We start from the raw sequence: 15,374 nt of genomic DNA on the forward strand, positions 1-15,374 counted from the left end.
GGCAGCATCAGGCTCCCTTCCCCCAGCAGGGCTTTTCTCTGTTCCTCACTGCTCCTGCCATGGGCACATCCACCCGCAGCTCAGGACACTTTCTCCTCCTCCATGGCAATATGCTCCCAAGCCTTCCATGACTCTCTGCTACCCCACTTCCTTCTGAAAACCACTGAGAGGCATCAGCTAGACCAAACTTAAACCAGTGCAAATGTGAAATAAAAGGTTAAAAAAAGTCTTTTGCTCTTACTGGACATGCTGTAGACTTTGTGCCTAGTAACTGTGGCCAATATCTAGTGCAAAGAAACTTAGCATGAATCTCTTGTTTTCAAATGACATTCAACTCAAACATGCATAGGGAGAGTATTATTTTATTAAATCATGCACATCACGTGTGTTAGTGCAAATAGTTTAATCTGTACTCCAGAAATTCTATTGTATTTTTATATCTTTACAAAATAGATTTAAAACAATTAATTACTTTAAAAAATGTAATTCTGAAGTTAAGCATTTCAGAACAATATTTGCAATAACCTATATACAAGAGGTACTAAGTACCACTGGCATACGAGTGTTCTGTGGTTGGGTTGGCTTCCTGCAACTGAAAAGGATGAAAGGATGAAATGAATGAAGTAAATGACAATAATTATTTTCTACAAGTCACTTGCGGACTATTTTCTCCAACTAATAATCCTCCCATTAGGAAATCCCATGTAACTTAAGACAGAACCCTTAATTAAAGGACAATGACCCTTAAAACCTCACAAAGTAAATTATATACTAAATTTCTATTTAAATATTTAAACTATCTGTCGATTGCCATAACATTCTTTAAAGCCAATTGAATTGCTGAGATTACCTCCCTGTTTTGAAGTTTCTTTTAGCAGAGCCATTTTACTTTACCATTCTTAACATATTATTTAAGTCTTTAATAAACCTTTTTGACAGAACTGTTGAGCTGAACAACACAACTAGAGTCAACATTTAACTCAGCACTAACTACAGTGATTCCCACCAAAAGTCAGTAAATAGCGATAGTTTATAGTACTTAGATAAGGAAAATAAACTTTGTAATGGGGACCACTGCATCATACTTACAGCCATGTGATAAGGAGCCATAAAATTTTACCACCAAATTAAAATCATCTTTACCTGACAATACTTAATCAGGTATAGGATTTCAATTTCGTAGTATTTTATGTATCTAGATTTTCTCAGCTGATCACAGACGTACTGTAGCAGTTCTCTTAACAGAGTTATGTCCACAAAGCTTATTCTAAAGAGCATCTCCAGCTCAAGTCAGAGTATCAAATGACCGAAAAATAAACTGATACATGTGATATGTGAGAAGGTATTCATACTTTTAAAGAACGTATCTCTTTAAATATATGAAATTTAATAAATTACATTCAAACTAAAGTTAACGTAAGTTGAATCACTGCACTATGTCCATCAATGACCAAGTACTTGCTCCCAGAAACACCTTAGTTCACTCAAGACACAACACATGCTTACACTCGCACACACACACACTAAATACTTTAGGCTGGTCTTCACCATCAGTATCTCTATCTCTTTAAGGCTGGACATGAATTGTGTTTATTCCCAAAACCCATTAATAAAGCAATCCTTATGAAAGAAAAATATGCTTCCTTTGAAAGGCATGGTAAGAGAAATTTTCTTAAGTCTTGTTCCCAACAGCTCAGTGACTAACAGCAAGCAAATGATACACTGGTTTTAAAAAAAATAGATCATACTGAAAGGCACTGAGCACACTGCATCTGTTTCTTGGTTACTTGGCTTGGATATCCAAATCAGTACTTCCCTCTTAAGTCTAGCAATCAGATTCTAAAGTCAGTGTCCACAACCCAAGCCATTATAAATAATTTGGTACCAAGAAGCCTGCTTTAGGCCACCATTATAGTATTCAGAATCCCAACATACTAATTTACAACTTGCATGAAGTTGTAAGCAAAATATTGCTCACAGTATAATGAATCGCGATTTTATTCCCTCTTTATAGACAGATACATTTTATACAGTTTAAAGCAAATGACCCTACTGCTGTTCTCACGCAGAGCTGTGCTGTATTAAGAGGTAAAAAGGAAGATAATTAATCTGTTTTCCCTCAGTATATGAATGTTGCCAGCTTCTAAGGGAGGACGGTGTATGGATTCAACAACAGTTCTCATGGAGAAGCTCTGGTTAGGCCTGGGTACAGCACCACGGCTGTTACAGCAACCAAAGCTGCCATCACAGGCATCCAAGGCCATTGTCTCTGTGTGGAGAGAAAAAAGAAATCAATATCATATTTGTTCTAATTCATACTAATCAGTTTACCTCGTGGCTCCTGCAAGTCCTGAGCACCTGTTGGTAGGCATCACTACAATGTTACCCACAAGCCCTGCTGAAGGCTAGTCCTGGCTTGGAGCACCACAGCAAACCACGTTCCTCTAGCACAGGGAACTCCACGCCTCTTCGTGACTGAGGATTGTCTGCAGGACTTTTGGCAGCTCCGTATCTCCAGGTTTGTTACTGCACACACCTCGGAGAAAATCTGCCACTGCACATGCGAAGGCTTGAGATGTGTAAAACATCGCTCATGCCAAGGCAATGCCAGACAGAGGTTTATGCACATCTTTAAATTTTGACCGTTTAAATCCACATCTGTGACTTAGTTTGTAGCAGATCCTAACAACACCATTTTTAACAGACTGTCACAACACTGCATGACAACAATGGCATTTTAAGAGGAGACACACTGAGAGACAAGAGAAAATGCAAGCTGAAAGTTCAGAATACAAACCAACCACCTATTTCTTGTCTTTTTTTTTTCCATCATTCCATCAGCAATACTGAGAAAAATTAAAGTGTTTAGAGACAAAGAGGAATTTCTTAGTCCACAGATAGGAACCAAAGCTTGTTGGATTTTATTATTAGATGCAAACTCTTCATTTTTTATAGTTAATAAGCAATTAAGTTTTCTTACAAGCCCTAACATTGCAGCATTGTGCAAAAGGCAGCCCATTGCTAAAGACAAACTGAAACTGCGTTAGAAGAGGCACGTTCAAGCACCAGTTAGAACAAACTAATTGTTAATTATTAAAGAATTAAAGAAATCAGAGAGATGTCAAATGATTAGTGATTACTCAGCTCATCAGTGTCAACAGAATGGCATATTTAAATGAAGGGTTTGCTTCAGGTAAAGAAATACCTGTGAGCATTTCACCATGCACTATTTGATACAGAAATGGCACAAACAGGTGAGAGGGACAAACATACATTGACTGAACAGTAGTGCTTGTACCTTTCGCTACCACAATGGGCCGTAACACCAATACAGGAAAGCCAGGATTAGGCCGATGAATATGGCTGGGACGGGTTGTAATATGGAAGGCTAAAGAAGGGAAGGGATATTAAAAATCACTTAGTGCTATAAACCAATCAGGTAAAGATGATTTAGAGAGGGGAATATAAGTCAGTAAGTTCTGTTTTAATTGAAATGTATTAAAGACATCTAACACATTACAGCATTATCTAATCTGGTATACAAAGTTAGTACACCATTCTACTAAAATGAACAGGGATGTTTAAAAATAAAGGGAAGTAGGCAGAAAATGTTCCAAGAAACCTCTTGTCACAACTCGGAATTTAATTTAGCATGTGAAAAAAAAAATGTTAAATTGATTTGCCTGTATCTTATTTATAGTTGGTTTTAGTTTTTTGTAAGAGGAAATCCCATTTGGATTTCTTGAGATATAGACTCACATCAAATACTGGATTTTTCAGCTATTTGTTTATTCCTTGCTAGTTAGCCTTTTCCATTTTCCATCACCAGCCTCCAGAAAAACAATATTTTTTCCTCAGTTAGTGAATCAATTGCAGCTATGCCCACAGGCAAACCCAGTAGTTCAGACATTTCCGTGAGATTGTAACATGACTGTACAATCCACACCCAGTTACTAAAAAGCAGAGAAGCACATTTCTATCAGAGATACCACAAAGCTCAGCATCTCTGCCAGGTCAGCAGCCTTGTGACCAAATGCAATTCTGAAAATTGATCAAATGCTGCAGCTGGGCCAACCAGCAGCTGTCCAGACTGCAGGGTTCATCCAGCTTATGGCCTCCTCAGAACCATCCACACTTTTTCTCAGCTATGTTCTATTCATGGAAACTACTGCACATTCTGGATGGAACAGCCTTTATCTGTGATATGAAAAATTAAAAGCAAAAATGGACCTAAATGCTTTTTAAGCTGTCCTTGGAAGACATCTGGTTTCTCTGTATCCTACTCTATATATCTGTGCACACACAAGGACACACAGAGGGTAAGGTTGAACCATGCCAAATATTTTAAAACTGTTTGTGCTGAAATTACCTTGATTTTGTTCAGTCAAATAAATAAACCAATGATAAATTCATGCTTAACTTTTCTAAAACATTGGGATTAGTAAGTAAAATCTGTCCTGTTACGAATTTGTAGGAATCACTTATTCACAGAACCTCCAATATGGTTCAAAACACAGAAATATTAGAAGGTATTCTAGTCTGGGTCAATTAATTTTTTTTTCAATTAAGGAAAATACTTAACAGAAAAATTATGTGTAACCACAGAAGACTTTTTCATGCAAGATTATTTTTGTGTAACAGGTGCCACGAATCACAGTGCCACCTTCCCACAGAAAGCCTGTTGGCAGAAATAATCACAGCAGTGCCCAAAAAAGTGCCAAAGGTTTAAATCAACCAGAGCAGCTAATGGTCTTAAAGCATTCAAATCATTAACTCTGTTGTGTAAAGCGCATCAGGAAGTAACCAGTGACTACAAGCATGCAAACAACAAGTAGTACACCACACCGCTAAGCGTTTCAAAAACACAACACTGAAATCTTTTTTAAAACTTAAATATTAAAACTTAATATTTAAATTATATCCCAAATGGAGTACAGAAGCCTTGTCTTTTCTAACATTTGTTGTTTCTCTGAACAATTCTAGGGATTTTTTTTTTGTAAGTTATACACATTCTTGGCAAATGAAACCAATGATAAATATCCATCACATTCAATGAGATCACCTTCAAATGATCAGATTTTCCCCTCACAAACTTATCAATACATAACAAATCTCCCTATTGTCAAGGAGCATTTAATTAAGTGCTTCAACAAAACTGTGCATCTTTTATGAGAATATGAAGATATGCAAACTCAGACGGGCTGCAAAATCCCACAGTGGGAAGGAAGTCACTTTCTGTCCTCAGAAATGAAGTAGCAGATAATGATTCCAGCATAAGGGGGCAATGGTACTTGAAAAATGTGACCTTGGAACTCAGCCCAGTATCCATGATGTTTGAAACAATCCCCAAGATGGATATGTTTTACATTACTGACTGTGAGTAATGTTTGGTGAGCAGTGAGTTTGCCCTTATATGGAGGATGTTCTTCATCACACCCTGACCTCCAGGTTTCCACTGTCACAATTAACTCTCTTCTGGAAGCAGATTTTGGCAACTGCTGTAGTTTCTGCTTTCCATTTAAATACTCACCTCTAATTCTCCCTATAATTTCCTTTTAGTTTTTTTCACTTTCATCAGGTGCTCCAATTTCCTTCACAGTATTTCAACCCTTAACTATCCCCCTTTTTCCACTGATCATTTTGATTCTGAGGTTAATGTTTCTAACAGAGCAGAAAAATCTCATATTCACAATTATTTATTCAGTGTGACCTATTAAAATGGGGTGAGGTTTTAGTCTGGTTGTTTTGACTTCTGCTTTAAGTCAGTCAAGTAATTCAGCATTACCTGAGCATTGCAGAAAAATTCTAAACAAGAACCAGGTTCCAAGAGAATTATGAAATCATATTCCTGAAAATATGACTGAAAAAAGTGAGAAAGGCTTTGAATTCTTTACAGCTTTGACAGCTCCATGATGTTCAAGGTTTATATGCAAGAATTGATTACGGCAAGGATATTCGTACAAACTTTAGGCATCCAGCTGTTATCTGATTTAGTGGATGGGACCTGTACAACTTGGTCTGTAGTCAGAGACAGTTTGCTGAAGTCTGTTATGGAGCATTCATTATCCTCCTGTTTTGTACTGTTCATTACAGGAGCTGTTCACCCTGCACTGACCACAGAGGGCAGTACAGGAAGATAAAAACAGCCCTCCCAGGGTAGTAAGGGACCTAAAATAAGGCTATGACCACCTTATAATGTGTCTGCCACACCCTTAATGTTTGGAAGATTTCAGAATCGCAGTAAAATAAAAAGTTGTCTCTAGCTGGGAACTAGTTCTAATGATACAACCTCTCAAATAAACTGAAAAACAAAAACCACTATTTACTTTAGTGAATAGAAAGGACAGTTCAACTGTACTGTTTAAAGCATGAGCACATCAGAAATAACCATGGTTAAGAAGCATAAGCAAGAGTAAAGAGAATATCCATTGTAATAAATACTAATAAAATGAGAGCAGCCTGAAAAGGTTTACTCAGTTCATTCAGATACAGGTTTGTCAGCTTTTACTCCTGTATCATTCTTTGAAATCAGAAAATTTTACTTAGTTCTGGTCACTAGTACTTAAGACACACGATTTCAAGAGAGCAGGTATCTAAAGACATACTTAAAACTGTCAAGGAACTGCAAATTTAACTTTCATGGGTAATTGTAACAGTGTAATGATCTGAAAATCTGCACAGGACCAGAATGGAATTTTGTGTAACATGGATCCTTTTCTATTTCACTCTTCTATAGTCCTTCAATCAGCAGGATTGCCAGTGCAATAACCTGATTTCCCCACACATTTGGCACAGACTTACATTGTTTCCTTTTTCTTGTAGCAGCTTCAGGTTTTCTTTACATTGTTTGAGCTCTTCCGTGAGTGACTGGTTTTGTTGTTCAGCCACCTCATACTTTGCCTTCAACTCCGAGAGCACAGTCTGTGTTCTTTCATACTAAAGACAAAGAGAGAACAATCTGTGGACCCCTGGACACCCAACACATGCTGACATCTGCTTAGCACTCAGCTCCCTTTTCTGTCATCTGCCTAGACTAACTCACATCAGTGCACTCTCTCTTCATAAAGCAGGGTAGAATTTAGATTTCCTTTTCTTCTAGATTAGATTTTTTTGCCCAGCTTGGCACAGCTAGGACTACTAAATCCAAGGAAATACAAAATAAATGCAAAGCCTTAATTAGTCTCTCATACCAATTATTCATTATCGTATTAGAAAAGACTAAACACTTTAAGGACGAAACAAGAAACGGGAACAAGGAGTCATTTCACATTTGAATAGTGGTCTTACATCTAGCTGCAGCTTACATACCTACACCCCTCTAATAGGTGCAAAATTCAACACTCTGTATGAAGTAAATCAAACCCTCTTCCCACACAGCAAATTCAAATGTAAGAGCAAGGCAGCATTAAAAAAACATTATGCCTTGTTACTGTCATGCCATTATCCTCCGTGGGGTCAGTACAAACAGTAGTGGGTGAATGTGACATGTTCCCTGCAGAACAAGTGCTTTTCCTTTTTCAAACCCACACTCCACTTCTTCTATTCTAGCAGTCCTCTCGACAGGGCTTAATAAGGACAAACCAATGACCTCCAGTACTGGCCACAAATTCACCACAAATTTAGAAGATGAGGCATCCTTAGAAATACTGATGTGATTACAAAACAGAGATTAAGACAACTGGGATTTTCAGATTCTGAGAACTGTAAGGAATGTGACATGGATGAATTAACCACACAGCAAACAAAAGGACTGCAAAAGAAACTAAGAGCAGTGACTAGGGAAACATTCAAAATGTTCGTAAGAGAAGCAAGTAAGTTGTTGGAGACTATGGCCCTCTTCCAGACATAAACTTTAGAGTCTGGACGGATTAAATACATGCTCAGAATGCTGACTCCTCCTTATGCACTTACAAATGCACTAAGATAAAAGGAGATTTTTGTAAAGAATGTGTAGTCCCATTGCCAAATAAGAGTTCAAATCTATCTGGGAAGATGAGATTGTAACAAACAAACAAAACAAAACAAAAAAACTTTGACTCACAACAGCTAAAAAAACTCTGGACCATCATGTCCATGAAGACTCTGAAAAATTATTTACCTGTCTGAACATCTTAAAAGTAAATTCACTACAGTAATGCATGTAAGTAAAGTTTAGGAAGTTCTCAAAGAACACATATTTGCCTGAAGTCTTCCTTTTTAGATTTGACTCCCAGTTTTTATTTTCTTAGCTACCATTTAAACTGCTTGTAATAAACACATGAAAAAAATTCTTTACTAGAAAACTTTCCCTTGTCTTTTAGCTTAAAAATATCAGTCATTGGGCATTACATTCTTGCAAAATGGAAATATTTCATGTTACCTCTTTCTGAAAATCCTTTGCTTGACTCTCAGCTTCACTGAGTTGAGTTTTCAGACTGGCTGCATCCCGTTGATGCTTTTCTCTCAAAGTTCCCATCTGATTTTCAAGTTCCTTTCGAGACATTTCAAGAACACTTATATCGCTGGTTAGTGCTAAACTCTGTTTCTGAGAGCTGAAAAACAAAATCCAATTGCTTCCTTAAGCATTTTAAATTTACACAAACAGGCACTTTTCACCCTTGAACGCTTAACACATTGGTTTTGATATGTAAATATCAGTTTAGAGCAATCACAGAAGTACACCATTATTGTTTCCCTTTACACAGTGCTGACACAAAAGGCTGGCCATGGTCTTGCTTTTAAAAATATGTACACAGTTTGCTGTGTATAATTAACATTCAGTCTTTCTTTTGGGAGGTAAAACCCACCACCACCAAAACTCTTCAGCTACTGTGGTACTTCCTAGACAAACCACTGTGCCCTTACCTGGAAAGCTCCTTCTCTTGTCGCTGAAGTTCAGATGCAAGTGAAGTATTTTCTTTCCTCAGTTTAACACATTCAGCTTCCAGAGCAATCCACTCTGCCTTCAACTTTTCAAGTTCACCTGCAATGTATAAGTTGATTCAATTAAGTAAGATTATTTTATGACTACTTCAAGGAACATCAGCTAATAAATGGAAGAAAAGTTGGTATCAGCTGTAAATCTCAAATATACTTGTTTATAATCATGTCACATGAATTCTCTCATGAGCTCCTGTACAACATTGCAGTATCTTCTACTGTTGTGAGGTTTATTATAGCCAGGCAAGTTACTTTTTTCATTAAAGCTTTTTCTAAGGTACTAAGAACTAGAAAATCTTTTTATGGGTCAACTTTAGTATTTTAAAAACACTAGTAGAAAAGCCTATTTGAATAAAATAATTTCCAAGGTTTGAAAACAGCAAGAGAATCACTAGATACCACACCTCTGTTACAAGGAAAAGAATGTTTAAAGCAATAAGCTTTGGTGAAACTTTGTTAGAATTAAAAATTCAGGAGCTCCCCCTTAATGGGCTTAAGAAATAGAGAAGTTATACAAATCGTCCTGGAAATTTTTGGCAGTATGAATCCTTCAAACTGTAAAAGTGTAATTCCACTTTCCAAGTGGAGTTACACTTGTTCTACTGATTTCAAAGAGTACCTAAGTTAATTTAGGCATCATTGACAATAACTGTTCAATGAAGCATGCAAAATGTCTTCTCTAACACCACAAGCCTTGGTACATACACATAAATACATACACATGTAGGTATACATGTACACACATGTATATACACATACACATACATATATACACACAGAGCAAATGGCTACAAAGGGACAGACAAACAGAGATTGAGTAATTGGTATTCACCACAGTGAGCAGGATGCTCTGGTAGCCATGCTCTGTGACATCCTTTCAAGCAAGTACCTTTCAGGCGAGAGGCCTCTTCCTTCTGCTGCTCCTCACACTGCTGGCATCTGAGCTGGAAACTGGCTTGCAGATTGACAATTTCTTTTTCATAATCCGAGGCATCTTTCCTCCACCGTTCAAGCTCCGTTCGCACCGTCTGCAGCTCAGCTTGCAATGTAGAAATATCTGTGTCTCGTTCTGATGCTGCTTTTTCTGCTACTTTTGAAGTGACAGAATCTCATTTTGAGCGCTGACTAGTTCATTTCGAGTGCTTGAAATTTCACTCTCCTTTTCCTTGCGAAGATTCTCAATTTCTTCTTGTAACCTTCGCAACTGAGCTGGAAAGTAGACATTCACGTTAATATTTTTTCAAACTGTATTTACAAAATACCTAAAAATCTTACCTCCCTTTCTCAACACACTGGTATTTAACCAGGACTAAAGAAGGCTAATGCAACTGAAAATTATATTTATCCTGTCAAATGCTGTACCTTAAAGAGGCAAGAACATAGGCCATGTAATACAGAGTTGAAAAAAACCGAAAATTATGTATGGACAAAGCTGTCTTAGACAAGGTTGTGCTATGTGTGTGATACCAAAGCAACTTTCCAAAATCTGAAAACAAGATTTAGATCCAGCATCACTGTAAGCAAAACAACTATTAGAGGACAAGGACATTAGGGCTTTCAGGGACAACAGGAAAACCAAGAAAGCTTCTGTCACAAGCCAAACATTTGCAAAGCTACACTGGAAATGTTTGCCTGTTCAGCAGTTAACTTAAAATGTCTATAAACATTTGAGACACAGAATAATTTCTACTCTGTTCTCAACATGCAGTAGAGGAAATAGACATGATTTCTTTGCAAAAAGCATTTTTCAAATAACAAGACGAATTTTAAATTGAAAGGGACAGCTGCACCATGTATACTGAGCTAGAAGAATGTCCTTTAGCATTTACAGCTTACTGTAAATGTGCAGCAGTCACATACACTTGAGGCTACTTGATATTTCTGCATGAAGCAAACCTTATAAATTACTCCCATCTAAAACTCTTTCATTACTAAAAACATCTCAAAGCACAATTTTTCATGAACACATACACAAGTAGAATCCAGTGCAAACAGTTAAAATAAAAGTACAGTACAGAGGAAAGGTAAGTATGAAAGAAAAAGAGAACAACAGTTATAACACGGATGGGAGCAAATGTTTAATTGCTGTTTGTCCTATTTCACTTTTTTAAAAAAAATGTATTTCACTTATTTCAACATGCAAAAAAAGCAATTATTAAATTAATGAAGAATTACCCTGAGAAGAAAAGGTAAAATTCTTAAGAGCACTTGAAACCCTCGTGTAAGATACTGCAGAGGGTCAGAATTACAGATTTAAAGTTGTATGTTTCAGAATAAAAGGGAAAAACAGGACAGTGAAAAGCACGGGGAGGATAACCAAGGTGGAGTAACCTTCCTAGGTTACTTGTATTTATTTTTGTCATCTCAATCCATTAAAGAACATTAATAAGAAGAATGTGGCTGTAAACGGACAGAGCATCAGAGCAACTCAAAGGAGACTTGCACCTCCATGACAATTATATTTGATGTTTTTCAGCAGCTACATATGCAGCAATACAGAAAGAATTGGAGAACCTAGAAACTTTGCTGATGTGCAACAAAGAAGAAAAATTCACCTTTTTTTTCCCCTCCTCTAAGCAGGCTCCAGCAAGACATTTATCTCATTAAATACACTAAAGAACCTATGAATTACTCAAGTCCCCACTTAGAAGGAAAAGACATAATGCGAAAAAATATGGTAGTTATTATTATATATTGTAATACCCAAGATCAAGTATAGAAAATATTAAATTAATTTCATGGCAATTATCTGTGAGATGAAACAGTCTATCTGTTCCATAACAAAAACATTTGCAGCATGATGGATTTTGAAATATATATGAGCAAAATGAGGCTTACTATGACTTAGTTTGAAAATAATTTCTACAGGCTTATACTAACAGAAAGCAAATGAAGCAGTGGATGAGATAAATCTGACAGTAAGACAACACATGATACATCAACAATTGCCTTTTCATGTATTTCTGTATTAGAAGACTACCAAAATAATATGCACTAAAACACCAAGAAGTACAACTTGTTAATACAGCAGGTCCCTGAGCAAAGCAATGCAACCATACCCTTCTGATATGTATTTTCTTCATCAAACCAGGCTAAACTCCTACTTCTTGGTACTGGTAACATTTCAAAGAAATGTGGTTTTTATCCTGTGCATGTTGTTGATGAACAACTCTGCCTTTAGATGTTCAGGCCTGAAAAGAGTCTTGGACCGAAAATTCAAATGCACACTGAAGTTCTAAGTTTGGTGGAGTTGTAGAAATAACTTACACAAGAAAATTACTACTAACAATATGGGAATGGTTTCTGAAGCATTCGATATAATTTGAGAGGACAATTAGAAAGAAAACTTCCATTACATCTCTCGTTTATGTAAGCCATTACCTCATCTAACGGAATGCTTTGCTTCTTTCATTTCTTTTAAATAAGGAGCAACAAGTTACTTGAATTTCCTTTCTCTACCTATGTGTTCATCTAATGAACCTGACATGTAGAGACACGACCTCAGTTGTTTCTCTGGCACTTTCTCTTCTCTATCACAAACAAAGCCAACAACACTGGCTGGGCTAGAATACTGATTTCCTGAAAATACTTCTAGAAATGTTACTTCATGAAGCTGCCAGTTGTTTGTTTTGGTTTTTTTTTCCTCCCCTGCAGTTCACAAGGGTTGCCAAGGGAGAATTCTGACAACTTTTCCCAAACTGTGAGATATGTCACACCCTAAAAGTTTGGGAAACAGCACAGCACACAGTGAACATCAGAACATTTTGAACTACAACAGAGAGAGGAGGAAACATAACCAAGACCTCTCTTGAGAAGGATTGAGAAAACAGAAAGTACAGAATTGAGAAGAGGAATCCGGCAATTAAGTTTGGCTCTGTCAAGTTTCTACTTTCATCCTCTCTTTCTAGAGGGGATATTTTTTCTTGCATAGAAATAACTACCAAATATTTTCTAATTTTGTTACATCATTTACCATTTGGAGAACTTTCATTATTAGCAAGGTAACACACAAAATTAAATTGCTCCTCTTGTTCTAAAGATAAGCATTCTGTAAGATACTCTTTCTTACAAGACCAACAGCAGAAAATGTAAAGATTCTTTGCTGACAGTCACATAAAACAGAGCAATTACAGAAGCTTTTCAGTGTAACTAATGTATGACAAGTACCACATTATCCAACAAACTACTGCCCAGAAAATAATCTTTCTAGGGCTATTTTGACTTCCTAAGAAAGTCAGGGCTGTCAATCCACCTGTCTGCTCATCTGCCTTCCAGACATTTTTGGGTCCAAAGCAAATGATATGCTGACAAAGATCCCAAGGGATGAAGCTCCTGAGTTTGGTAATAATCAGAGGCTGAGTAGCTCTTCAAACTAATGCTTGCTCTTAGGAAATTACAATGTAATATAACCATTTTTGTCCTTAAGGCTGGATAGACAGACAGACTCTTGATCAACAATCTCACTCACATACATGGATGGCAAGTTAACATCATACAGAACATGTGACTCAGAAGTGATGTAAATCATGGGATTACATCCTGCTGTACACATTTTGGGCTGAAAAGAGCATGACTGATTATAGCAGTCCTCAAAAAGGCATGGACAGAGTCTCTGTTGCAGCAACTTTACTGCATGTTGTGATGCTGGATGTGGATCTGGATGAGAAATTTCTTTAAGAGGATCCTATAATCAAGTGAAGAGACTGAGTAGCACAAAAGCACCTAAAGCTTCTGAGTGCTCTGAAGGCAGTCACAGTAAGAACTGCTCACTGACCATTCAGAACTGAGAAAGACTAATGGGAAAAGAGGTACCTATGACAGATTACATCTTTTGCATTTTCTGAGTTGCTATTAGAACCATAGGAATTGAAAGGAAACATTCCACAACAACATTGAAGGATATGGTGAAAGAAATCATATTTAAAACATACACTCAACTAAATTAGTCCTTTATTAGTGACTATGATGCCACAGAAACAGTCAAAACTATATAGTTACCCTAAGGAGTGGGGGAAAAAAATTCCTACCTTGCAGAGCATTTATTTGCTTGTTGGATTCTTCAACTTGCAATCGATATGCTTTTCTCTCTTCTTCCAAGAGAGCTACAAGTAAAAGTGAAAATGTGCCCAAAAGTTTTTGTTAGTAACATGTATTTCACCTGTGTAATTAATTTTAGTCAAAACCTCTCTTTAAATGAAAATGTTAAACAAGCATATTACTTCAGGAAGTTATCAAAGGTAGTAACTGTGTAAGTAGTTTAATAAAAGTTAATGCTAAGACATCATTCCATTATTGTGGTAGTATTACAATTAATTTGAAATTGATATAATCTGTTGCCTGATTTGAAAACTCCAGGTGTGCTAAATGCAAACTGGTGTGGGAGGAAGGGAAAAAAAGAAAGCTGTAAATATAACCCTAATGAAAAGTGAACAATATGCAATTAAACTGGACTATACCATTTCCTCTCAAAAACAACAGAACTACATAGCTGATAGGATGATCTAACAAAGAGCTACCACTGAAGACATTCAATTACATCCATTATCTGACTAAAACAAAGATGAAATATACAGAGTTCAAGTCTGTATTGAATATTATGAACACATGTTGGTTTATCTTGAACTACCTGATATATACAATTTTAATGAATACCCTACAGAACCAAGTTTATCTGGGTCTCACCTTGAAGTTCAAAGCATTTTTGTTTACTTGTCCTAGCTAGCTCTTGGGCTTCAATCAGCTCCTTGTGCAGTTGCTGAATTTCTTGCTTAGCCTCAGTCTCTGATTGTGCACCCTGCAATTCATCTGATAAAAGAACATTTTCTTTGAATCATAAGTTTGTACAACAGCTTAATTTGCACTGCCATGAGATGATTGGCAACTGTTTACTAAAACCTTCCAAAGTTAGTTAAAGTAAACTCAAAATTGGATTAGGCAAATATTAGCAAAAATATTAATATACTTTTTAAAGTAGTAAAAATACACAAACTTTAAAACATTCATTATACATAACATGCAATATGAAACAAAAATTAACAAGGAAAAATTAGAGGGTTTTTAAAAATACTGCATAAAATGCTAAGGACTTCTGGATAGACAAAAACAAGGAACAAGCCTAAGACAATCCTTGACTGTGTTCAAAACTTGTCTCTTTTTAAAGGAAGCTGCTCTAAGTCTCTATCAGTGCACAGGCCCAGAGGCAAGAGCTGCTATTCCATGTTTCACTACTGCCATCCACCCACCACACCACCAGGCTCAGCCTTCCCCTCTCCCTCTGGGGACCAGCAAGGAAAGGAAAAATTTTGGGAAATTTCCTTAAACAAAATTAAGAAGAAGAAAATTCCAACCTCCTTATTTCGTTCAGTGAATATTAAGATAAACATTGCACTTTATTTGTTTTAAATTATATCTTAAAATATTAGGTGTATCTTTAATATTATCATAAATCTATGCAC

The 15,374-nt window shown here is 36.6% G+C and overlaps 1 protein-coding gene across 1 annotated transcript in view; it reads right to left on the bottom strand.

The window, feature by feature from the left end:
• Positions 1-346: 346 nt before the first annotated feature.
• The window catches only part of SLMAP (sarcolemma associated protein), a 78,389-nt gene continuing 63,361 nt past the window's right edge, over positions 347-15,374 (bottom strand). The window contains 8 exon segments of the mRNA XM_066326713.1: positions 347-2,269; positions 6,802-6,936; positions 8,360-8,531; positions 8,845-8,962; positions 9,809-10,012; positions 10,015-10,128; positions 13,947-14,021; positions 14,602-14,724. Coding sequence (XP_066182810.1) covers positions 2,180-2,269; positions 6,802-6,936; positions 8,360-8,531; positions 8,845-8,962; positions 9,809-10,012; positions 10,015-10,128; positions 13,947-14,021; positions 14,602-14,724 — 1,031 coding nt within the window. The 3' untranslated portion in view covers positions 347-2,179.

This window comes from Sylvia atricapilla, chromosome 11, assembly GCF_009819655.1.
Source record: "Sylvia atricapilla isolate bSylAtr1 chromosome 11, bSylAtr1.pri, whole genome shotgun sequence".
In the NCBI taxonomy this organism is placed as follows: domain Eukaryota; kingdom Metazoa; phylum Chordata; class Aves; order Passeriformes; family Sylviidae; genus Sylvia; species Sylvia atricapilla.